Genomic DNA, 25,372 nt, shown 5'->3' with positions numbered 1-25,372 from the left:
GTATGAAAAATGTAATAGTAAATCTGTTATAGGTTAAGTGTGACTTCAACTTCAGACATTTCTAAACCTTAAATCCTGATATTTAAGAATAAGCTCTAAAATGTAGTTCTAAATTAAGACAGTACCACTCAACTGTAAGTGGCAGCTTAGCTTCTTTGTGAATCCACATGCATAGTTTAGTGGCATTTTTACTTTGGTTAGCCCTGGAGAACCAAAGTAAAAAGTGCTGGGCCTGTACGCTAGATTCATTTTGTCTAGTCTAGAATCAGAATTGTTAACTAGTGTCTAGTTAGAAGACCAGATTCTGCCCACATTTCCATTTGTGCAAGGCTAGATACTGCCCTTATTTTTGCCTTTACCACCCATGCAGAATCTTTACCACTGGTTGTGGTGGATGAGCCAAAAAAAAAAAAAGCTTTACTTTCAGATTTGTTGTAGAATTTACAGGGCTCGTAGCTAGAAAACTCTTATTGGTAAACTAGACAAATTTTGATAAAAGCTACTGAGAAGCTACAAATATGCAGTCTTCTATGTCACTTTTATATAATCACTTTTCAGAGAATTACACTTTTTATATAAAACGTTTAAGTATATGTCAGTCTTTAGATGCAGCTAAAACTTCTAACTTGTTTCAGTCTCTTGAAGTTGCTAGGAATGTATGTGTACACATGCACATGTTTTAAGTGTGGTCATTTTGAGCACTTGTGTTCAGAATTTACTCTAGTAGTTAAAAGAATAAGACAGCACAAGCCATCAAATGGCCTTTGTGCTGCCTGAGTGGAAGAAGTTTGGAAAGTTTATTACTTTAAATCAAAGGTGGGAAAGGCTTTCTGGAAGGAAATGTTTAAGAGCAGAAAATGTTATGATTTGGCTGCATTCTTTAGGACTTTTTGTGATTTCTGATGTTAAAAATAAATACATAAATAATAGAATCTCTTTTCTTTTACAGGGATAATTTTTTCACTGAATGACAAATCAAGTTCCTCTAATTTGAAGATTGATGCTTTGTCTTGTCTGTATGTGATCCTGTGTAACCATTCTCCCCAAGTCTTCCATCCTCATGTTCAAGCACTGGTGCCTCCAGTTGTAGCTTGTGTTGGAGACCCTTTTTACAAGATAACATCAGAGGCACTTCTGGTTACACAGCAGCTTGTGAAGGTCATTCGTCCTTTAGACCAGCCTTCTTCCTTTGATGCCACACCTTACATCAAAGATTTGTTTACTTGCACCATCAAGAGACTGAAGGCTGCTGACATTGATCAGGAAGTAAAAGAGAGGGCAATCTCCTGTATGGGCCAGATCATCTGCAGCCTTGGTGATAATCTGGGCACTGACCTGCCTACTACGCTTCAGATCTTCCTAGAGAGACTAAAGAATGAGATTACTCGTTTAACTACAGTGAAGGCTTTGACGCTGATTGCTGGCTCTCCTTTGAAGATAGATCTGAGACCAATCCTTGGGGAAGGAGTTCCTATCCTTGCCTCTTTCCTCAGAAAGAACCAGCGAGCTTTGAAACTAGGCACGCTTTCCGCTCTAGATATCTTAATTAAAAATTACAGTGACAGCTTGACAGCTGCCATGATTGATGCTGTCCTGGATGAGCTTCCACCTCTTATCAGTGAAAGTGATATGCACGTTTCACAGATAGCCATCAGTTTTCTGACTACACTGGCTAAAGTGTATCCTTCCTCCCTCTCAAAGATCAGTGGGTCTATTCTTAATGAACTTATTGGCCTGGTGAGATCACCATTATTGCAGGGTGGAGCACTTAGTGCTATGCTAGAATTTTTCCAAGCTTTGGTTGTGACTGGAACAAATAACTTAGGATATATGGATTTATTACGCATGTTAACAGGTCCAGTGTACTCGCAGAGCACTGCACTTACTCACAAGCAGTCTTATTATTCCATTGCCAAATGTGTAGCTGCTCTTACACGTGCTTGCCCTAAAGAGGGACCAGCTGTAGTAGGTCAGTTCATTCAAGATGTCAAGAATTCAAGGTCCACAGATTCCATTCGTCTTTTAGCTTTGCTGTCTCTTGGGGAAGTTGGGCATCATATTGATCTAAGTGGACAAATTGAGCTCAAGTCTGTAATACTAGAAGCATTCTCCTCTCCAAGTGAAGAAGTCAAATCTGCAGCATCTTATGCCCTTGGCAGTATTAGTGTTGGCAATCTTCCTGAATATCTACCATTTGTCTTACAAGAAATAACCAGTCAACCTAAGAGGCAATACCTACTTCTCCATTCCTTGAAAGAAATAATTAGCTCTGCATCAGTGGCAGGCCTCAAACCATATGTTGAGAACATCTGGGCCTTACTGCTGAAACACTGTGAGTGTGCAGAAGAGGGTACCAGAAATGTTGTTGCTGAATGCTTGGGCAAGCTTACGTTAATAGACCCAGAGACTCTGCTACCACGGCTCAAGGGATATTTGGCATCAGGTAGGCTGTCATTCTATATACGTGTATATATATATGCTGTCTGTTAAGAGAAGAGAAGAAGTTTTGTACTTCTGACTTAGTTTGTTAAGCTATACTCAATAGATTACACTTGAGTTTTATTGTATAAAAAAATCTCGTCTTGAATTGTGGACTGCTTCCAGAAAATTTCAGCAAATGAGATCATGCTACCTCTTGGCACCTGATTTTACATATGCCTGAAGGCATAAGAAATAAGGCATTTAAATTTCATTATACATTATGGAGCAGTGATCTGAAATTTTTGTTAATTATCCAATTGAATATTGTATAGATTTTATTAGATTTGTGCTTTACAAATAAGTATTTGAATGGTCATTGTATTTAGAATAACATTTTCCTTACACTGGAGGAAGTAGGTAGTATATAATGTGAATTGCTTCTACACTTTGATAATGAGAATCTGGCTTTTGAAATAATATAATGGTGATTTTATTAGTGAAGAGTTGTAAACTGAATCATGTAAATAGTTCTAAAGAACATGTAGACAGCAATTTTTTTTTTTTTTTCAAATGCAGCATGCAAACAGTTTGGGGCATAATCAAAAGACTTCTAAAATATAAGGATAAGGGCTGAGCGGTATATAAATATATATAATATGTTCATTGTATATAGTTCAATACAGTAATTGCACCTCTAGGGTTGTATTGATATATACAGATATTTACATTTGTTTAGAACGAAGAATTCCTTTATAGAACTACGGCTGGATCTATTTGGGATATGTTTTTAATTAAGGTTTCTGAGTAGCAACCGTGTTAGTCTGTATCTGCAAAAAGAACAGGCGTACTTGTGGCACCTTAGAGACTAACAAATTTGAGCATAAGTATACTGTATTTTCCACTGCATGCATCCAATGAAGTGGCCTGTAGCCCACGAAAGCTTATGCTCAAATTTGTTAGTCTTTCTAAGGTGCCACAAGTACTCCTGTTTTTAATTAAGGCGTTCATTATGTAATGACATCGGTATAGAAGACAAGTTTATTTAATGTACTTCTAATTAACATTTAACATTAATCCCTGTTTAAAATATAATAATGGAAAATCATGAAAAAAGTAACACCTTGCCAGCCAATCAATGACATTTAATTCCTTAGTATTTTGAAAGCAGTATCAAGAAGTGTCTTTCTTAGAAAAATAGACATATTGTGGTGAGAACAGATAACTTTTATAATATAATTTATTTGATTAAATTATTTAGCAACTTCAGTATTTTTTAACTAAAATGACATGTTTGGTATTAGGGTCATCATATGCTCGAAGTTCAGTGGTTACGGCTGTGAAGTTCACGATTTCCGATCATCCACAACCCATAGATCCACTATTAAAGAACTGCATAGGTAAGTTTCTTACATATTTTTTAAAATTAAAACCAAATTTCTTTTTAAGCAGTTAATATTCAAACTTTTATACCAGGGTGTGCAGTGTAAAGAATCTATTTAAAAAAAATGCTTTGCAGGTACCTGCATTAAACACTCACCAATGACAACTATTAGTGAGAGCTGTTATTAAAGACTGTAGACTGAAGCTTACTGGATGTCATTAAGAAAATGGTAACTTTTCAGGATAGACCACTGAGATCCCAAAATAGATAGCAAAAGCTGCAGGATTGCTAACCATTTACTTTTTTATTTGCTAAATTTCTTTTCAAGTGATAAATCTTAAATTAAAATGTATATACACAGTCATGTATTGCATTAGAAACTGAAATATTGCTATTACATATAATTTTTATACATTATTTGAAGAAACCAATCAGCTGTCAAAATATTATTGATCCATAAATAACTAAGATACTTGAAGAATCCAGTATGTCTTTAGGAGGAAAAACAAGCTTTGCATTGTCACCTGACTTTCTGATCCTCTAGATCTACTCTTGTTCATGACCCTCTAGCATTGTGTAGTATGGTCAAACCCACCAGAGAGAACATTATAGAATCTATTAATTACATCATTACTACACATATGTGTTTAGTACTCTATTTTAGATCTCAACCTTTTCAGTCTTTATAAAATCATGTATTTTTAAAGCAAATACAAACCATGGTCTGATTTTCATATTTCCAAGTAGGTTATTTTCTTATGATACGTCTGGGCTTTATTTTAACTGTATCTGGAATAGATATTACAGTGTATCTGTATTACATTTGTGCTTTATTATTATACTTCCTCAAGTTTTAAGAAAGCCTTTCATAAATTGGTTGGGTAGCCAAAAGAAACTATCGCCATTAATGATGTGATAGTCCAAAAGCCTTTGTAAGTCTCCTTCTCTAAAATTAATAAATTCACTTCCCTTTCTTCTTTGAGTCCATTTTTCCTACAGCCTTACTGGTATTTTTTTCTCCCTTCCATTACTGTTTGTTTTTCTCAGGTTCTCTTTGAGAACTGTGTTCTTTGAGGCAAGTGGTTTCATTAGATTCACTTTTTTACTACTTGTTCTCTAAACTCACTGCTGCATGGCAACAAAGCCTCTGGCCTGGAAAAGTTTTTGAGCGGCCTTCTTTCAGAATCAGCCAGTGCCATTCTTTCATAGGGCTAGAAGAAATTCATAGATTGCAAGGCCAGAAGGAACCATTGTGATCATCTAGTCTGACCTCCTGTACAACACAGGCCATAGAACTTCCCCAAAATAATTCCTAGAGCAGATCTTTTAGAAATAAATCCAGTCTTGATTTAAAAATTGTCAGTGATTGAAAATCTACCATGACCTTTGGTTAAATTGTTGCAGTATTTAATTACTCTGACCTTTATGCCTTATTTCCGGTCTGAATTTGTCTAGAGTAACTCCAAATGATCTTGCTGGCCTAGAGAGCTAGGAACCCACTTTTTGTTTTGTTCCTGGACTTCCAGCAGTGTTCCTGTCCCTTAGTCAGCCTTGCTTCCTCTTTTTTTTTTTTGTTACACAAAAAGAAACTGAGTATCTAGAACTTTTGTTTTGCTTGTCACTCATCCTGTTTTTTTCCCCTTTTTACTTTGTTCCTTCATAGCAGCGTCCCGTAATACTTAGTAAGTAGTATTGATGTGATTCTTAGTGCATTTATTCCATCTAGGAAGTACTGTGTTACTGATCTCCACAGGATCTAGACAGCGGATAGCCTGTGGAGGTGTTTTTATCTTAATATATGTTAAATTACCATGAAAAGAAGGATAATTCAAGAACATTCAGTGCATGATTCTTCTATTCTAGGCTATTTTAAAATATACATTGGAAGGTACTTCAAGTATTTATATTAGAGAGTTCATCTTAAACTCTAGAGTTTATAATGGCTTACTCATGTATAAGTTTTAAGAAAATTGGAACAAAGAAATAAGGGGAGAGATGGCAGTCTTCATGATTGTTTAATATAATTTTCAATTATTATACAAGACTTACCTTTCAACAATAAAAATGTATCAATTTAAAAATGAGTATAAATGCTGGTAAAACTCATGAAACTTATTTCTGCATAACAGAACATTTCTGTTTCAACTTCATTACACTAATATATCAGTATATTATATATAATATATCTAGGATATAATTTCAATTTTATGTCATAGAATTTTATATCCAGCTTGTGTAGTATTACACACATGCTTCACTATTCCATGTGGAAGTTTGCCAGATTTCTCCCCTTCCCTCTTCCCCAAAGAAAACAAAAACCTTATAACTAATATTTCTTTCTTCTGTAAAAGTAATGAGATTTTATGGCCATGTAGCTGTTTTGAGTGCATATTGCCTGCTCAGTTTAAATATCTAAGGTATAAAACCTTATTTGGTTGGATGTATCACTCAAATTGTGAGAGAGACCATAAATTACATGTACATGTGTTTTTTCATATACAGACACTCCCCGAGTTACGTAAACCTGACATATGTAAATCCGAGCTTATGGAAAAAGTTCCATAAACTAGAAATAGGAGTGGTGGGGTTTTTTTGCATAATGGTTGGAGATACGTTTCTAACTTAAGCAAAAGTCAAGTTGCACCAGGCATTCCGGAATGGAATGCTTGTGTAAGTCGGGGAGCATCTGTAGATTCTTATTTCTTGTCTTTTCATATTCAAATATGAATATTACTTGGGATTTCCCTAGCCACCTTAGTGTCCTGTACATGCTTTCTGCAGTCATGCCTTGCATCACACGTTGTTTTAGGCAGTTATGCTGCTGTGTAAACTGAAACTTATTGAAATCTTTAAACTGATTTTAGTTAATGTATAGTTTACAGTGTTGCTGCTAAATGTAGCAATGTCAGTTCCATCAAAAACAGTTTTTCACACTAAAAAGCTCTGTATTAAAAGGTAAAAACAAATCCCATGTGGAAAAATATTTCCAGGTTTCTGAGAATAGCAAATAGAAACCTCTCTTGGTAATTGATTTCTTGGCATATTTGCAGGTGATTTTCTAAAAACATTGGAAGACCCAGATCTCAATGTAAGGAGAGTGGCCCTAGTGACGTTTAATTCAGCAGCACACAATAAACCATCATTAATAAGAGACCTTTTAGATACTGTGCTTCCTCATCTTTACAATGAAACAAAAGTCAGAAAGGAACTAATAAGAGAGGTAGGTGAACTTGGTGAGACTGCAAAATATTTTGTATAAGCTGATTTTAAATTTTAGTAAAGATATTCTTTTCTAATTTTTTTTTGTGTACAGGTGGAAATGGGACCATTCAAGCATACAGTTGATGATGGGTTGGACATTAGAAAGGCAGCTTTTGAGTGCATGTACACTCTTTTAGATAGCTGTCTGGATAGGCTAGACATATTTGAATTCCTAAACCATGTTGAAGATGGTTTGAAGGATCATTATGACATTAAGGTAAATTATCATCTTGTACATTTACGCTTAAACTTGAGCATTCTGACCTAATTAATATGAAATGTTGGCTAAATGGTGACTTCTTTTAAATATTTTGCAATGTTTTTGCTGTGCAAATATTGTTCAATTGACTAGAAAGCTGATATAAATATTACCTGAAAACTGTTTTTAAATGTACAGCGAATGTACAGATGTATAGCGAATCACACTTGTACAAGGATGTTGCTGTTTTAAAACTCCTTGTATAGTGAACTAGAGAAAAGACCTTAATTGTTCAAAACTTAATTATCTCTGAATTGGTTTTCCCCATAGATGCTAACGTTTCTAATGTTGGTGAGACTGTCTACTCTTTGTCCAAGTGCAGTACTGCAGAGATTGGATAGGCTTGTTGAACCCTTACGTGCCACATGTACAACAAAGGTACTGTCTTTAACTGATGCTTATGATCTTGAGTAATACTTTGAACTTTTTGCTGTTATATAGAAATGTTATGAACCTGAGACTTGAATATGAAGAATATTGCTGTCTGAGAAGCTGTTCATATGAATTTAGTATTACCTGTAGTTCTGGACTGATGATCCTCAGTAGGTTTACATCCGTAGACTTTGTGCACAGCTCAACTGTATTTTAAGGCAAGATGCCCAAAGTAGTAGCTTCACTCACATAAAGTGCACCAGTAGTCTGTTTATGCATAGTTGAGTTAGAGCACTGGGAGGGCAAACTACAGCCCACGGGCTGAATCTGGCCCATCAGGGCTTTCAATACAACCTGCAGGATTGCCAGTCTCGTGGCGCTGCGGGGCTAAGGCAGGCTGCCTGTCTGCTGTGGCCCCATGCCGCTTCCAGAAGTGGCTGGCACCATGTCCCTGTGGCCCCTGGGGAGGGGGTGTGTGTGCAGAGGGCTCCGTGCACTGCCCTCGCCTTTAGGCACCACCTCTGCAGCTCTCATTGGCTGGGAATGGGGAACCATGGCCAGTGAGAGCTTTGGGGGTAGTACCCACAGGCAAGAGCTGGAACCTGCCTTAGCCTTGCTGTGTGCTGCTGCCACCCTGGAGCTGCTTGAGGTAAGAGGCACCAGGCTGGAGCCCACACCTCAAACCCTTCCTGCACCCTAACTCCCTGCCTTGAGCCCTCTGCTGCACCCCTCCTGCACTCCTAGTCCCTTGCCCTGAGCCCCCCTTCCTGCACACCACACCCTGTCCTGCACCCCTGTCCCAGCCCTACATTCATGGCCTTGCATACAATTTCCACACCCCGATGTGGCTCTCGGGCCAAAAAGTTTGCCCACTCCTGAGTTAGGGTATGTCTCTTTAATTTTAAATGTTATTGATCAAAAGTAATTTGGGAGGCTCATGCAATACATCATATGAAAAATAGTTCCTTGTAAAATTATAAGAGAAGATAGTGAGGAAAAGGGTATAAATCCCCTTTCTAATCTGAATATACTTGTTTACTTTTTCTGATTTTTTTTTTTTTATTAAGTTTTTTGGATTGTTTGGTCTCCTCTCTGTCCTTCAGAAGCCTGGCTGCCATTTAAGCAACTTGAAAACTCAGATTTCATTGTAGAAACGGAATGTGGAATATTGAAGAGTTTTTAATTTTAACAATTGAGGTTTAAAAGTGCTGGAGACTTATAACTTGCTTCTGAAAAGTGAAATAAGCAGTTTGAAGGGAGGAGAGCGGTGTAAAATGTTGCTCCCCTCCCCTTCTTTTGAATACTTCCTTGCTTAAATCTTTAAGCTTGTTCAGGCAAAGATCATCTTTTGGTTCTGTGCTTATACAGTGCCTAGCACAATGGGTTCCTGATCCGTGACTACGGCTCCTAAGATAATAATTAACTTCCACCTTCATATCACCTACACAGTTTCTTGTTACCCGTCTTCCACCAATAATCTGCTCCTTATTTCACTTGACGGATTTAGAGAGTTTGACTTTCAATGATGAAGTCCTGTCGTTTACCATTAAAAATTCTTGCGTAGGAATAATAGCAAAAAGGTCTAACTGATCAAGAATATGCTTTGGTCAGTATGTCCACTGCTGTATTCTACTTTGTGCTTCTGCAGCTCGGTAATTTTTTTAATGTTGTTACTGACCTTACTAAATTGAACCAGTTTGGCTGTTATTTGCTTTGAATCTGTGTAATGATTTGCTAACTCAGAACATTTTTTTTTATGTAGGGCTGTTTTTGCTTAATCTGCAATTTTCAGGCTCTAATCTATTTGTAAGGTTCTTTTAATCAAGACTGCTAAACGTCAGATACACTACAGCTGTCCAGTCTCCTGTGGTTACCTTTTATATTCTTTTCATCCTAAAAATAAATATTGTGCGGTATAAACTATTTCAAGTGCATGTCAAATTAAAGTGGTAATATGGAAGGAAAGACACCTTATATTGACTGGTTTAAGAAGAGCTCAGTTTTAAATGTAAACTTCCTAATATACTACTTTTTCTACAGGTAAAGGCAAACTCAGTGAAACAGGAGTTTGAAAAACAAGATGAACTGAAGCGGTCTGCCATGAGGGCAGTAGCAGCCCTTCTAACCATTCCAGAAGCAGAGAAGAGTCCGTTAATGAGTGAATTTCAATCACAGATAAGCTCTAATCCTGAGCTGGCAGCCATCTTTGAAAGTATCCAGAAAGATTCATCATCCACTAACTTAGAATCAATGGACACTAGTTAGATGTTTGTTCAAAATGGGGACCATTACGTCGAACCATATGATGCACTGAATTGACAGGTTAAGAGTAAGAAACAGAAAAATATCTAATCTTCACATTGTTCCACTTTATTTACCTTTATGGAGACAGTTGGCTTTTCCCATTGTTGCTTTTCTAGCATTTATTCCAGAAATACGTATTTCCGTGATCCAGAAGTTGTAAACCACTCATGTTTTAGTGGATTTGGCCACATTTGAAATGGAAATAAAAGGTTAAAACATATGGTGTATGGAAATAGGCTCCAACATCCATTTGCCCAGTAATGTTTAGGATTAAAATGTTAAAATTTTGTGACCATGTTTTTTTTTCTTTTTTTAAGTTTCCTTCTTTCTGTAAAAACAAAACCACCATGTTTTTGTATAACTTTTATTCTTTTGTGTTTCAGCTACATAAATTGATTTGGCTGGCCGATAAGAAATTCTTCTGTGTAAGATTTATTATATTGCAGAGGGTTTGGGCACAGTTTAAAAAATGCAGACATAAGTAATGTCATTTTTAAAGGTGTGGGAATTAGAAAATTAATATCCCTGTTGTGCACACTAACTTTGCATGAGCAAGTTTACAAATATATATTGTCTGTAAAACAGCATGTGCAGTTTATTCATAATACATGTTAAAATAAGTAATACGGTATCAGTGCAATTTTCAGGTATTTTATTTTTACATAGAAAATGCATTCATAGAGGAAGGGAAGAGGGACAAATTTTAATCTGGTTTTCTAAGTGCAGGTGTGAACTACAGGTATTTGTATAGTGAAAGTAATCTTGTCTAGTAAGCCAGTGTTTCCCCACACGGAGAATGGATTCCCCTGGAAGTGTGGGGGTAGACAAGCAAGGAGGTTGGGATGGTTGGGTAGAGAATAGTAGGTGGGAGAAAACTGCATAACTCTGGACCCAGCGAACCCTCTATTATAAATGTATGCTGGAAGGTGGCTTCTTGAAAGGCCTGTGCCTTCCATCCCTCAGCTCTTAATAGTGCAAGTAACATGCAGCATTGCTGCCAGGAAACTTTTCTTTTCTAGTAGTGGTCAGAAGGAATAACATGTGTTCTGGCCACATTGACCCATCAATGGACTCCCATACCTCAAGCATCTGGTGAGTGTGAACCAAAGGAGCAGTCACGAAAGAGACCAAACTGGAAAACTAGATAGCAAAAGATACCCAAGAAAAGTAGTAGTAATAAATGGACAAAGGCTGCAGCAACTGTGCCAGGGCCTAGTGAAAGGGGACACTGAGGTGGTGGGTGCTTGTCCATCAATTCATTGGAAGTGGCTTCATCAGAAAAAGGTTAGAAACCCATTGCCTTAACCTGATCAATGTAAAATTCCAATCTCTTTTTCAGGTTTTTCTCTAGCTTAGTTTTGCTTGATAACTTAGCCATTTAGAAATTCTTGAAGCCCAATACTACCACCTTTTTCTGGCATACGTTGATTCTTACAGGACTACCTGTAGCATGCTTTGTCTAAGAATTCTGTGGAGCTTAGCAGGTTGTCAGGATTTGTTAGCTAACAGAGGTGAATTGTTTAATTTTACTTACCCATTTATACCTTGGTGGTGTTTTGATGCTGTTTACTTTAAAAGGGCCAGTACTGAGAGGAAAAGTTTACATGAACTCATACAGTAGTTACAATTTCAAATAATGGGGCAGAAGCATCATTTGATATTGTAGCTTCTGATCTGTCCTCATAATCTTCATGCTTATGTAACTGGAAGTTGACTTCTGGAAATGGAGTTTATCAGTTTATCTCCTGAAACTACCAACATATTTAAATGTAGTGGAAGGGGACTAATCAATGGTGAAAAGTAGTGATGGCTGATTTTAGTGAATAATTACATATTTAGACAATGCACTTTTTTATTATTGGAACCACAAATTGAGTATTTCCTCTGCTGTACCTTATCTGTTTTAACAACTGTACTAATTAAGAATGTATTGTGGTGATTAGTTAACAGCAAAATACTAGGATCTTACGTTGTCTAATGTGCACTCACAATGCATGAGAAGGGTTTATAGACTTAAACACAGGAAAGGACAATCTGAAAATTTTAAACTTAGGGACACTGAAATAGTAAATTTAGATATACGTGTAATAAGACTTCTCCTTGGAGAATTTGGTATGCTACATATTAGTATTACAAAGTATCTAATGCTGTGGATACTCAAACTTGGTTTTCTTGTTCCACAGTAAGTTGCAATACAGCAAGCTCCAGGACTGAGCAGGAGCTTGAGATCCTATTTGGTTGACATTTCTCTGTAAAATGCAGAGTTTCAAGGCCAACCACTGCAAGACGTGAAAGAAAGCGTAGCACATTAAGTGGAACAAACAATATATAAGCTACTTTTTCCACTTTGACCATTGAAGTTGCAGGTAGGGGAGGAAGAAGGAACTGAATTTTCTTATGCAGAAGAAAACTTTCATAGGACAAAATTACAGAAATTAAACTAGAGTAGGATTCCTGATCAGTAATTACAAAGAAACTCACTGTCTTACATCAAAGCAGAAAGTCACTAGATCAGATTTAAACATGTATTTAGGTGCCTAAAGATATAAACTGGTACCTAATGGGGCTTACAAAAGTGCCTGTCTTGCCCCTCGATGCCCTCCCATCCTTCTTTCCTAGCATAGTTTGTGATGCAAACAGTGCGATTTATCATATGAAAGGATGGTGTGGAAGTTTTTCAAACTTTAAGGTAAGTATTTGACAATATGTATATTAAACCACTGTTAAAAAAATTAAGTAACTTACAACTCTGAAAGCTTATGCTCAGTTTCTATTCTGATTGACATTTTCTCCCTCAAATTCGTCAGACTTATTTTCTGCTATGGAAGTATCAGTAAAATGGCAATTGTTGCTGCAGCACCAGCACTGTTCAGTTTGAATGAATTGAAACAGTGGCGAGTGTTTTATAAAAGTTTTTGAAAAAATCTTCATCCTTAGGCTTTGTCTACACTGGCACTTTCATTGCTAAAACTTTTGTCACTCAGGTGTGTGAAAAAACGCCCCCTGAATGACAAATTTTTAATGATGAAAAGCGCTGGTGTGGACCTACTGCCTCTCGTTGGAAGTGGTTTTATTTTGTAGCCGGGAGAGCGCTCTTCTGGCAATAAAGAGTGGCCACACAGTGCACTTTACAACGGCATGGCTGCAGCGACACAGCCGCACTGTTGTAAGGTGTGCAGTGTAGACGTAGCCTTAGTTAGCTTTCTGGTTTGTTTAAACATAAGTTGCTAAAAACAGCTGAATTGGTGATTGTATTTTCCATTGAATGTCTTAGCATTAGGCTATTATGAATTTGCCTGTGGTAGGAGAATTGGAAATAGAAACTTAATGAAAGCTTTGGGAGAGCATTCTCATACAGTATTTTTATAGTTTTTTCCATTGTTTGAGATATTATCTGCTTACAGATTTTTCCCTATCAATTTCCTCCTTTCAGTGAGCAAACTGACTTTTCAGTTTTTGAATGTAACTGAAACTAACAGCTGTTCGTAGTTACTTTACCAGTGCACAAGGACAGCACAGCTCTAAGAACACCGTTCATTAGTTGACTGCTGCAAAGCCTGCACCAGGAACATTGGGATGCAAAGTGTTTTTTGAGAAACCGTTTAAGGCATGGTTCTCTAAAAAGTGACTATTAAAATGGCATCTTCCTATTCAACAGATTTGCTCCTTGACTGTATTGTCACTTTTTTGCTTCAGCAATAGGTTTTTGATGCCTTTTGCTCCTATCATCACTGTAGCGCCAGTGTGTTTTAAGAAACTGAGCTGGATACTTCTAATTTTGCATCAACATTTACGAAATTCCATGTCAAACCTGTACAGACTCATGGAAGATAGTGGGATCTCACAAGTATAACTGTGAGGATCTTATGTGACCTGCAGAACTTCTATTACTGGTGATATGAGAAGAAAAGAACCCTGTTTCACTGTTAGAATCCAGGTTGGTTTGCAGGACTGGAAGTATAGAAGAAACACATTTTAATTTCTAAACTGAATGCTTGTTATGAAGAAGCCTGAATTAAGAAACTTGAAACTACAGTGCCCTTTTTAGTTACTTTCAAGAATAGAATCTTCTATTGAATAACGTTTACTAACCAATTTAAAATATTTTGTTAAAGTGGGTTTTCCTCTCCCACGTCACCATTAATAAAAGTTCGACAGACCAAATAAGGTCCTTAGTTACACTTGTACAGTCTTATCCATGAATTTGCACATATGCAATTGACTGGAATTTACTAAAGTAATATACAAGAGTAATAGGAGTTGTGAAGAGGTCTGCCACTAGTAAAAATTTGTGCTTAAACTGCTTTTTGTCTGTCTTCAAAATGAGATCCTCTCAAATGGGAAGGGTGTTCAGTGACCTCTAGTCTCATGTAGAAATAAACTGTTACATCTGACATGAGGTCCTTTTTTGCAATCCAATCTGAAACTTATGAGTATCTTGGGGTGCCACATTTTAGCTTTCCTCCTCAAAAAGGTTGAACAAGGAATAACATCCAATATACAAGAGTTGACAAAATCAAAATAATTAAACTCAGCAACAGCAGTAGAGAAACTGCTGAAACTATTAGGGTTCTAGATACTGAGATTTCTATCAAGCCAAGACGCTGAGTCCTGGGTGCTAAGTACTTTGTCTTTCAGTCCCAGGTGCAGCAGCCCTCACTTTTTCTGTTATGACCTGAAAAGGCCCTCTACCACTTAAAAATCCTTTCAGGGTACTTGCCTTACCCTGTCTCAGGGACAAATAAGTACTTCCTGTTTAAACAGGGCTCTCCTCATGTCTGGAACCTGTAAGCTGCTCTTCTCTGTTTTTGACTAGCTCAAAACACCTTAGAGCTTTATTCTCATTTAATCAAAGGCCTTCTGATGGTGCTTTGGCAGTGAAGTGAGTATAAATGTAATTCATACTCTTACACTATTGGAACAGTGTAAAGGAGCTACAGAACAAATGATAATCAGGTCCCTAAATATCTTGTGTTGTTAAAGGTGGCAGTTTATAGCGTCTGGCTTGGAGCAGCTCTTTGTAAGTAAGAGTTATTAAAAACATAACTTTCCATTACTCCTGACCTAGTTTCCTGTATGAGTCAGACAGGAATGTCTGACTGAGATCATGCCCACTCGCTACACAACAGATTCAGGCTGAATCCTTGCCTCTTCTTTTAAAATGGCTTTATCTCCCGTGACTACCTTCAGAATAAAATAGATTCCAGACAATAAAAATGGGTCTGTTTTGAGTCTCTCTGTTGTGGGTTCAAATCAAATTCAGTCTAAACTGTACTGCTTTGAGTTGGTCTCTTTGGAACAGGATTGCTGATAACACTATAAAAGCCCTCCATTAAATCATACTGTCTTTCTCTAGTCCTTCAAGTTCATGAGCTTGGCCTATCTGCTAATACATAATCTGCAATTTATTCATTGTACCTAACCTGTGTGATGATGCAAAGTAGTAAGACTATAATGGTAAATACTACATGCTAAGGTTCGACGTGTCAGCTTTCCATGTTGCTAGTTTATGTAAACACAAGGAAAAACTGAGCTGTAGAAAGCTGGTTCAGTCAGTGTTTGTATTAGGGAATATTACCTCTTTCAAATGAGATGTAAGACATCTTCTGTAACAGCTCAAAATGAGAAGGTGATACATACAACTGTGATGAGTGTATTAAAACAAACTGGAAAAAAAATAAGCAGAAAGCAAGTTAAACTTTTTTAATCTCAAACTGGCCAAGAATATGGTCTCTGATCCATCTTCCCAGTGGGAATGATCTTCTAGTCTACAGTTGTCATTTGCATTCTGATCCAGATTATTTAAATTTGACATCTTGAGTATTGCATGACGGGTCCTAACCAAGATGGTATACTACTGCAGAGCAGAAATGCTTCTGACTTTCTACAGACTTCAGTGTTTTTCGTCTCAGCAGGAATGTGGGCATCCAAGTCCTCCTACTGATCTTAGCTCCACTTAAATTTCTTTTATGGAAAATTTAGACCTGTACCTAAGACCTCTTACCATTTCTCACATTTCATGATTGAGCAATGTCATAAACGCAAGCTCATCTAAGTCTCTAGTGAATCATCCAATGTTATCAAAGTTCCATATGACAGCGTTTCTGCAGCACAGCCCGCCTTATTCGTCACAAATGGGTAATGCATCTAACCTGTGGAATTTAGAGTTCGTCCAATGTTGCTGGAGGTTCCAGGACTAAAGCCTGCTCTTCAACTAGGGCCTAAAGAATTTCTATCTCTGAGTGCAAAAAAAAGTTATTGGTTCAGTTGCTTCTGACCACTTTGTTCTATAACTTTATTTTTTATTCATTTTTGGTGCAGTAGTTAGTTCATTTTAACTTCTAGCTCCAGTCTCCCTTTCTAGAGCTGAGGAATTACCAGAGCAGCATTTTTCTAGTAGAGTCCCTCAAGCTCCCCCGCAGCAGAGAAACATTGCAAGTATCAAATCATCATCCAAAGTTGTGGGGGAATGCATGCGTGTGTTTATAGGCAGCTTTCCAGGTGCTTCAGAGAGTGAGATATGCACTGTTACTACAAGCTCACTCTTGCTCTGCCAGGGCACACAGCTTTGAGACAGACTGGCCTGCCAGGGCCTTGGCCCCAACCCAAAGTCACAATTCCTGGTAGGCCCTTCCTATGGTGAGCATGAGAATTCCCAAGGAGAGGAGACACTCATCAGCAGGCTATTAGGGAAAATCTTGCATCTTGTGCAAACAAGAACTGCAAAGTAGTTTTCCATTCATCTGCAGGGGCATGCGTTGGTAAAAAGGTGTTGCTGGGTTGGTTCCCTAATAATAATTTCTTAAATTACAAAATTTATGCTTCATATGGGGGGGAACTTCTATTTCTGCCTACTGTACTCATTGAAATTGTGCTCTCCCTCCCCCTGCCCCCCCCCCGCTCGCACTTCTGTGAATCACTTGTTGCTACTTTTCATTTAAATTAAGCATCTGTGCCGGGGGGGGGCGCGGGGGCAGGGTGTTCATTTTTTTACCTGATTTTTTTCTGCTGACAGCTTCCTTCCTTATTCAATCAACACTGCTACTCTGGTAAATGACTGGAATGCAAATTGGAACTTTTTTCTAGAGGGGAAACAAACCTATGCCTGATCTAAGATTAGTCTGGGTAATTTCAAGTTTGGCTTAATACTGATAATTGGTTTCTGCAGCTGTGGAAGAACTTTTGGTGGCCTGAGTTGATGCACAGGGCTTAGTCCTGGAGTCTCCAGAAACAACATTAGACTGTCTATGAATTCTACAGGTGAGAGGTGTTACAGTTTTGGGGTTAGCTGTGCCTTTGTCCCTGCCATAATCTGCTCAATGTCAAAGTCTCAGGCCTCTAGCTGCCCCTCTGCTTCCAAACCAGGGATTTAGTTTTGCAGTTCCCCTGCAATTCACTGAGCTTATTCTAGTAGGTCTAACTTTAGGAGAGAACCTGCTGTTCTGCTCTCTCCCCGGGGCTGTGACAGTGGTTACCAGTGACCAGTAAGCTTTCACAAACCATTGTACATTTATTTTAGGAGAAAAGCAGAAAGAGAAAACAAAAAGCAATAACCAGTCTACAGCCATGCTAAACTTACCTGTTGTAACCAGTGGAGGTCTTGGCTGGTTTCCAGTCCTTCACACTCTTCCCAGCAGGGTTTTGCCCTCTTGGTTAAAGGTTCAAATCAGTTCTTTGCTCAAAAAAATGGGGTCTCAGCCGATTTGGGCTGACACTTGTTATATCAAAAGCTTTTTCTTTGTCTGCTAGGGCTCTTGTCCCCTATCTGAACCAGTATATGCAATTCCCAGGAGGGGGAGTGGTAGCTCCCTGGAGGTATTTACCTGTTTTTGGATCTGTCATAATTACCTTCCACTAATTTTAGTTCCCAGAGGAAATTCAGTAATCCCCCACAGTAATCCCTAGCTCACAAAGATACACATCACATTAGTAGATACAAAAGTTTATAAGCCTATCACATCTGGCCCAACTCAACATTAGTCTTTTGACACTTCTCACAGCAGTCACAAGAGGCATTACTCATTTCTGATGAATGAGGAGAGAAGCTGCCAACAGAAAATTATCAGATAAGGCATTTTTTGATCTTTTCAAAACAATTATGCCTACATTCCGTACCCAGGACCTGCCTGCAGTACTATAAATTCTCATAACCCATCCACTTGAACCAATGGTATATAATTCCCTGTACTTCCTTTTAATAAAGACATACTTTCTGTTCATAATTGAATTGAAATCTCTCTTGTACAAGCCTTTACTGAACTTTCTTTCAGTATCTCACTGGAGAACATTTTTTCTTCATTTTCCGCCAACCTAAACATCAATAAGAAATTGTGTCCCTGAAGAGCAGACATATCATTAGGGGACATATGATATCATAATCATATCATTGACAAAACCGCGGAGGCATACGCACAACAATCCTCCTCCAGCCAATTTAACTCTCCTGCTACACTGACCTAATAAAACCACCTTGATGAGCGGCATAGAGCTTTCTATGACAAAGTTAGAGTGATGCAGTGTCAGTGTAGACACTGCGCTTGCTTATGTCACCCTAAGTGGCCTCCAGGAGGTGTCACACAATGCCCATCATGACTGATCTGGTCAGCCATTTCAGCCTGCTGCTTTGAAGCCAGGTATATAGGCATGCACCCCTTTCCCTTTAAAGCCACTGGAATTTTTGAAATTCCACTTTCTGTTTGCTCAGTGTGGAGAATTCACATTGTATCTTCCCTGTTGAGTCTGTGGGAAGAGGAGGCTGTGCAGTCGCAGTTCCGATCCAGCCATATGAACTTTGATACCGATGAGCAGATTGCTCATGGCATGGAGGAGAAGGGGCATGAAAGGACATGCAGCAGTGCTGTGCTAAGATCAAGGCATTAAGCCAGGCATACCAGAAGGCAAGGGAGGCCAACTGTCACTCTGGTGTGCTGAAAATATGCTGCTTCTGCAAGGAGCTGCACACCTTCCATGATGGCAACACCACCTCCACTGCCAAGAGTTCCATGGATGCTTTGGGGGGGATTGGAGGCAGCAGCCAGCGGAGTCTTAACCCTGAGAAGGAAGTGGTGGACAAGGAGGTCTCGGTGGTGGCGGATGTGGGATAGGCGACAGGGTTCTCTAGTGGCGTGTCAAGCCAGGACTCTTTGACTCTGGAGGGGGCTATAGCCAGTCCCAGCAGTCTGGCTCTCGCATGCCTGAAGCAGGAGTGGGGAGCTCCAGTAAGTACTCATTTTGCTTTGATACTGCATAGTTACATGAAGTAGAGGTGTCCTTTATTTTGTTACATGGTGCACATGAGGTACTGTTTGTATCTGCTTCTCATTTCCCCTATGCAGCTATGCAGCGGGAACCCTGTGGAAAAGTTTGTTAATGCACACTGGGATCTCCCAGGAATTCTCCATAGAGATCTCTAGGAAACTTTCTTGCGGATACTCTGCAATCCTCTTCCAAAGGTTCCTTGGCAGAGCTGCTTTGTTTCTTTCCCTGTTGTAGGAAACTTTGCTGCATCGATTGGCAATTGCTTCTGGAGGAACCAAAGCAGCACTCAGGAGAGCAGTCTGAAGCCTCAAGCATGCAGGAGATGCACCCTTGCATCATTGGTTACTCTCAGTAGTGAGATATCAGCTTCGAACACCCCCTCCCTCTTGAAAATGGTGTCAGTATTCAGGATCCTTATCGTGATCCCCTTTTGAAACCACTCAGATTCTTTATCCCACTTGCACCTTCCTCCACAGTCTTAACTCACCATATTTATTGTGCTTGCCAAGGGAAAATGAGAAAGTTGTCTATATGGCTTTTATGATTCAAGACTGTGAGTGCACTCACAATACTGATTCTGTATATTGTTTCTTTTGTTTCTGCAGATGTGTCCTTGAGGGCCAGCTCCTACACAATGGCAGACCATCTCCATCAGAAAAGGAGGTGGAGTAAGGAGGACATGTTTTGAGCAGTGCCTCAATCATCTATTTATGCAGATGGTGAGCACAGAGCATGGAGAGAAACAATAAACTCAGAATGGATAGCCAGGAGAAGAGACGGGTGCAGGCGTGGATAATAGAGGAGCAGGAGCGAAGATAAAGTTCATGGCGGACTAATGAGAGCTGCTCAGTTTCCTGATTGTGCTGCAGGTGGAACATATGTGCACAGGGACAGATTCTGTGGATGCTCTTGGGCTGGAGCATCCACAGAAGAAAAAAAAATAGTGTGTGGTCAGTACCCACCAGCAGCCCATGATCAGCGCCTCCTGCCAGCCAGTGATCAGCTGTTCAGCGGCATGCAGGAGGTTTTGTGGGGGAGGGGGCAGAATGGGAGGGGAAGAGGCATGGTGGGGGCAGGAAGAGGTGGGGTGGGATTGAGGGAAGGGTGGAGTGGGACAGGGCCTGGGGCGGAGCGGGATTGAGCACCCTTGGGAACTCAGGAAGTTGACACCTCTGCATATGCGTGCTTGACTTCCCCTGCATCCCATAGAGAACTGCCTTCCTTGCTATCCCCACGGTCCCTCCCGCCTGTTTCTCACATCTTTCCCAACTCTTACAGCACCCCATGGCACATGCTCCATAATGACAGCTGGACTTGCACACACCTGTGAGAGCCTCATTTGAGAGAGTGCTGCTTAGTGTCATGTCCCTTGTAAAAAATGGAAATCTGTGTATTGCTGTTTAATAAAAATGTAGTCTTAAAAGTACAATGATTCTTTATTTGTGTCCTACACAGGGTGGTTGCAACTAAAATTCATGCACAGGAGCAGTCAGCATATTTGCAGACTACAATTAATGCTCAGGCAACGATCATTACACGTCATTCAAGGTGGCAAGTAATGCCTAGGTGAATGCTTTACAGAAAGACACATTACTTGAGGCTCATTGTCAAAATGCTGCTTCAAAGCCTCCCTGATTTGAATAGCCCCTTGTTGAGCCCCTCTAACAGCTCTGGTATCTGGCTGCTCAAAATCAGCTGCCAGGCAATCTACCTCAGCACTCCATGCTTGGGGAAACTTTTCCCCCTTGGCTTCACAAATGTTATGCAGATCACAGCAGGCTGCAATGACATTTGGAATATTTTCCTCACTGAGGTCTAACCTGCCAAAAAGGCTGCGCTAGTGACCCTTTAATCTGCTGAATGCACATTCTGCTGTTGTCATGCATCTGCTGAACCTGTTGTTGAAGTGCTCCTTGCTGCTGTGAAGGTTTCCGGTGTAAGTCTTCAAGAACCACAGAAGTAAGAGGTAGGCTTGGTGTCTCAGGATCACTATAAGCATTTCCACTTCCCCTACTGAAATCTTCTGGTCTGGAAAGAAAGTCCCTGCATGCAGCTTTCTATACAGTCCAGTGTTTCTGAAGATGCATACGTCATGCACCTTCCCTGACCACCCCGCATTGATGTCAGTGAAATGACACTGTTGATCCACCAGTGCCTACAATACCACAGATAAGTAGCCCTTTCTGTTGATGTACTCCCATTGCAGGTAGGGAATACCATTGCCACAAAGTCGTCCACTATTTCCTGCATGTTGTCCACTGTCAGTCCTTCGTCATATTAGGTGATCAATGACCTGCATACTTGTATCACTGCAACCCCCATGGTGTACTTCCCAATTCCTAACTGATTTGTGCCTGACTAGAAGCAGTCTGGAATTGCCCCCTTTCACACAGCAATCACCATGCACTTTTCCATCATGAGGGCAGCTCTTACTTTGGGGTCCTTGTGTCACTGTGTAGGGGCGAGCCCCACACACAGTTCCAGGAAGGTGGCTTTGTGTATGCAAAAGTTCTGCAGCTACTACTCATCATTGCCTACCTGCATCATGATCCAATCCCACTAGTCCAGTGCTTGTTTCTCAAGCTCGATAGTGATGGTCCATCATGTGCAACTGCTCCGTGATTGCCCACATCGGTCTTGAATTGTTTCCATGGTACACAGTAGGGCAGGCACCATGGATTCCTGTTTGGATTTGCAGCTCATGAAATACTGCAGGAACAGCTTAGTTGTATTCATAACGCTCATCACAAGAGCAGTGCAGGATCCATGCTTTCAGGCAGAGATGGTGTGTTTACAGGCACAGTTAAAAAATAGTGAGAAATGTAGAGTCAGAAGTCCATGGAATGAGGGATGGAGAAAACTGCATCATGGGTTGGTGATTGTGCCTCATAGACTCTGGTACCTTCTCAAAGAAGGAAATCAGGTTGGTTTGGCACAATCTATCTTTTGTAAAACCATGTTGTATTTTGTCTCAATTACCATTGACCTCAATTCTCCAAATTTTTTTCCAAGACCTTGCATATTACAGATGTCAAACTAACAGGCCTAAAGTTACCTGGATCACTTTTTTTTCCTTTCTTAAAAATAGGAACTATGTTAGCAATTCTCCAGTCATATGGTACAACCCCTGAGTATACAGATTCATTAAAAATTCTTGCTAATGGACTTGCAATTTCATGTGCCAGTTCCTTTAATATTCTTGAATGAAGATTATCTGGGCCCCCCGATTTTGTCCCATTAAGCTGTTTGAGTTTGGCTTCTACCTCAGATATGGTAATATCTACCTCCATATCCTCATTCCCATTTATCATCCTACCTTTATCCCTAAGCTCCTCATTAAAGACTGAGGCAAAGTATTTGTTTAGGTATTGGGCCATGCCTAGATTATCTTTAACCTACAGTGTTTAGCGGTCCCACTTCTCTGTTTTCCTCTTCTTTGTATTGCTATAGAACCTTTTACTATTGGTTTTAATTCCCTTTGCAAGGTCCAATTCTACGTGGCTTTTGGCCTTTCTCACTTTATCTCTACATGTTCTGACCTCAATAAGGTAGCTTTCCTTGCTAATCCCTCCCATCTTCCACTCTCTTTCAGGCTTTCTGCTTTTTCTTGATCACCTCTCTGAGATGCTTGCTCATCCAGCTTGGTCTACAACTCCTGCCTATGAATTTTTTCCCCTTTCTTGGGATGCAGGCTTCTGATAGTTTCTGTAACTTTGACTTGAAGTAATTCCAGGCTTTTTTCGCCTTTTAGATCAACAAGTTCTTCAATCCACTTCCCTAACTAATTTTCTTAATTCCTTAATGTTAGCCCTTTTGAAATAAAAAAAACCCTAGTCCCAGATGTATTTATGTTTATCCTTCCATCTAGTTTGAACTGAATTACCTCATGATCACTCGAACCAAGGTTGTCCCATAAAACCATTTCTTCTATGAGGTCCTCCCTACTCACCAAAACCAAATCTAAAATGGCATCCCCTCTTGTTGGTTCTTAAACTACTTGATAAAGGAATCCATCAGCTATCGCATCCAGGAAAATCTGAGCTCTATTATTACTAGCTCTTGCCCTCCAGTCTATATCTGAGAAGTTAGTCTCTCATGATCACACAATTCCCATTAGTGTTTACTTCATTAAAAACATTAAAGAAGGCTCTATCCATATCCAAATCAGATCCTGGTGGTCTGTAGCACACCCCAAGCACTATCCCAGGAGACAAGTATCAAAGGGGTAGCCGTGTTAGTCTGGATCTGTAAAAGCAGCAAAGAATCCTGTGGCACCTTATAGACTAACAGACGTTTTGGAGCATGAGCTTTCGTGAGTGAATTCCCACTTCGTCAGATGCATGTAGTGGAAATTTTCAGGGGCAGGTATATATATGCAAGCAAGCTAGAGATAACGAGGTTAGTTCAATCAGGGAGGATGAGGCCCAGTTCTAGTAGTTGAGCCACCATGGATGTAGAGGCTCTCTACACAAACATCCCCCACACAGATGGAATACAAGCTGTCAGGAACAGTATCTCTGATGATGCCACAGCACAACTGGCTGCTGAGCTCTGTGCCTTTATCCTCACACACAACTATTTCAAATTTGATGACAATATATATCTCAAGATAAGTGGCACCGCTATGGGCACCCGCATGGCCCCACAATATGCCAATATTTTTATGGCCGACTTGGAACAACACTTCCTCAGATCTCGTCCACTCACGCCCCTTCTCTACCTATGCTACATTGATGACATCTTCATCATCTGGACCCATGGGAAGAAGACAATGGAAAAATTCCACCATGATTTCAACAGCTTCCACCCCACCATCAACCTCAGCCTGGACCAATCTACACGGGAGGTCCACTTCCTAGACACGTCCAAATAAGTGATGGTCACATTAACACCACCCTATACCGAAAACCTACTGACCGCTATGCCTACCTTCACGCCTCCAGCTTCCATCCCGGGCATATCACACAATCCATTGTCTACAGCCAAGCATTGAGGTACAACCGCATCTGCTCTAACCCCTCAGACAGAGACCAACACCTACAAAATCTCCACCAAGCATTCTCAAAACTACAATACCCCCATGAGGAAATAAGGAAACACATCAACAGAGCCAGACGTGTACCCAGAAGCCTCCTTCTGCAAGACAAACCCAAGAAAGAAACCAACAGGACTCCACTGGCCATCACATACAGTCCCCAGCTAAAACCCCTCCAAAGAATCATCAGGGATCTACAACCCATCCTGGACAATGATCCCACACTTTCACAGGCCTTGGGTGGCAGGCCAGTCCTCGCCTACAGACAACCTGTCAACCTGAAACATATTCTCACCAGTAACTGCACACCGCACCATAGTAACTCTAGCTCAGGAACCAATCCATGCAACAAACCTCGATGCCAACTCTGCCCACATAGCTACACCAGCGACACCATCACAGGACCTAACCAGATCAGCCACATCATCACCGGTTCATTCACCTGCTCGTCCACCAATGTAATATAGGCCATCATATGCCAGCAATGCCCCTCTGCTATATACATTGGCCAAACTGGACAGTCTCTACAGAAAAGGATAAATGGACACAAATCAGATATTAGGAATGGCAATATTCAAAAACCTGTAGGAGAACACTTCAACCTTCCTGGCCACACTGTCGCAGACCTTAAGGTGGCCGTCCTGCAGCAAAAAACCTTCAGTACCAGATTTCAAAGAGAAACTGCTGAGCTTCAGTTCATCTGCAAATTTGACACCATCAGCTCAGGATTAAACAAAGACTGTGAATGGCTTGCCTACTACAAAACCAGTTTCTTCTCCCTTAGTTTTCACACATCTCAACTACTAGAACAGGGCCTCATCCTCCCTGATTGAACTAACCTCGTTATCTCTAGCTTGCTTGCATATATATACCTGCCCCTGGAAATTTCCACTACATGCATCTGACAAAGTGGATATTCACCCACAAAAGCTCATGCTCCAAAACGTCTGTTAGTCTATAAAGTGCCACAGGATTCTTAGCTGCTATCCCAGGAGAGGCTCTTGTAACTTTCTTTCCCAATGTGATTCTTCCCCAGACAGATTCTGTTTTATCCATTCCATCACTTCTTATTTCTTTACAG

At 39.9% G+C, this 25,372-nt stretch overlaps 1 protein-coding gene across 1 annotated transcript in view; it reads left to right on the top strand.

Moving 5' to 3' along the window:
- CAND1 (cullin associated and neddylation dissociated 1) overlaps nt 1-20,163 on the top strand; it is a 58,655-nt gene extending 38,492 nt beyond the window's left edge. Inside the window, exons 10-15 of the mRNA XM_030548788.1 lie at nt 950-2,443; nt 3,723-3,818; nt 6,853-7,022; nt 7,116-7,280; nt 7,593-7,700; nt 9,735-20,163. Coding sequence (XP_030404648.1) covers nt 950-2,443; nt 3,723-3,818; nt 6,853-7,022; nt 7,116-7,280; nt 7,593-7,700; nt 9,735-9,959 — 2,258 coding nt within the window. The 3' untranslated portion in view covers nt 9,960-20,163. The remainder of the gene's footprint in view (nt 1-949; nt 2,444-3,722; nt 3,819-6,852; nt 7,023-7,115; nt 7,281-7,592; nt 7,701-9,734) is intronic.
- Nucleotides 20,164-25,372: the final 5,209 nt, after the last annotated feature.

This window comes from Gopherus evgoodei, chromosome 1, assembly GCF_007399415.2.
Source record: "Gopherus evgoodei ecotype Sinaloan lineage chromosome 1, rGopEvg1_v1.p, whole genome shotgun sequence".
NCBI classification, from domain to species: Eukaryota; Metazoa; Chordata; order Testudines; family Testudinidae; genus Gopherus; species Gopherus evgoodei.
Note: the sequence above shows the minus strand (reverse complement) of the source record. Positions and strands in the feature narration are given on the sequence as shown.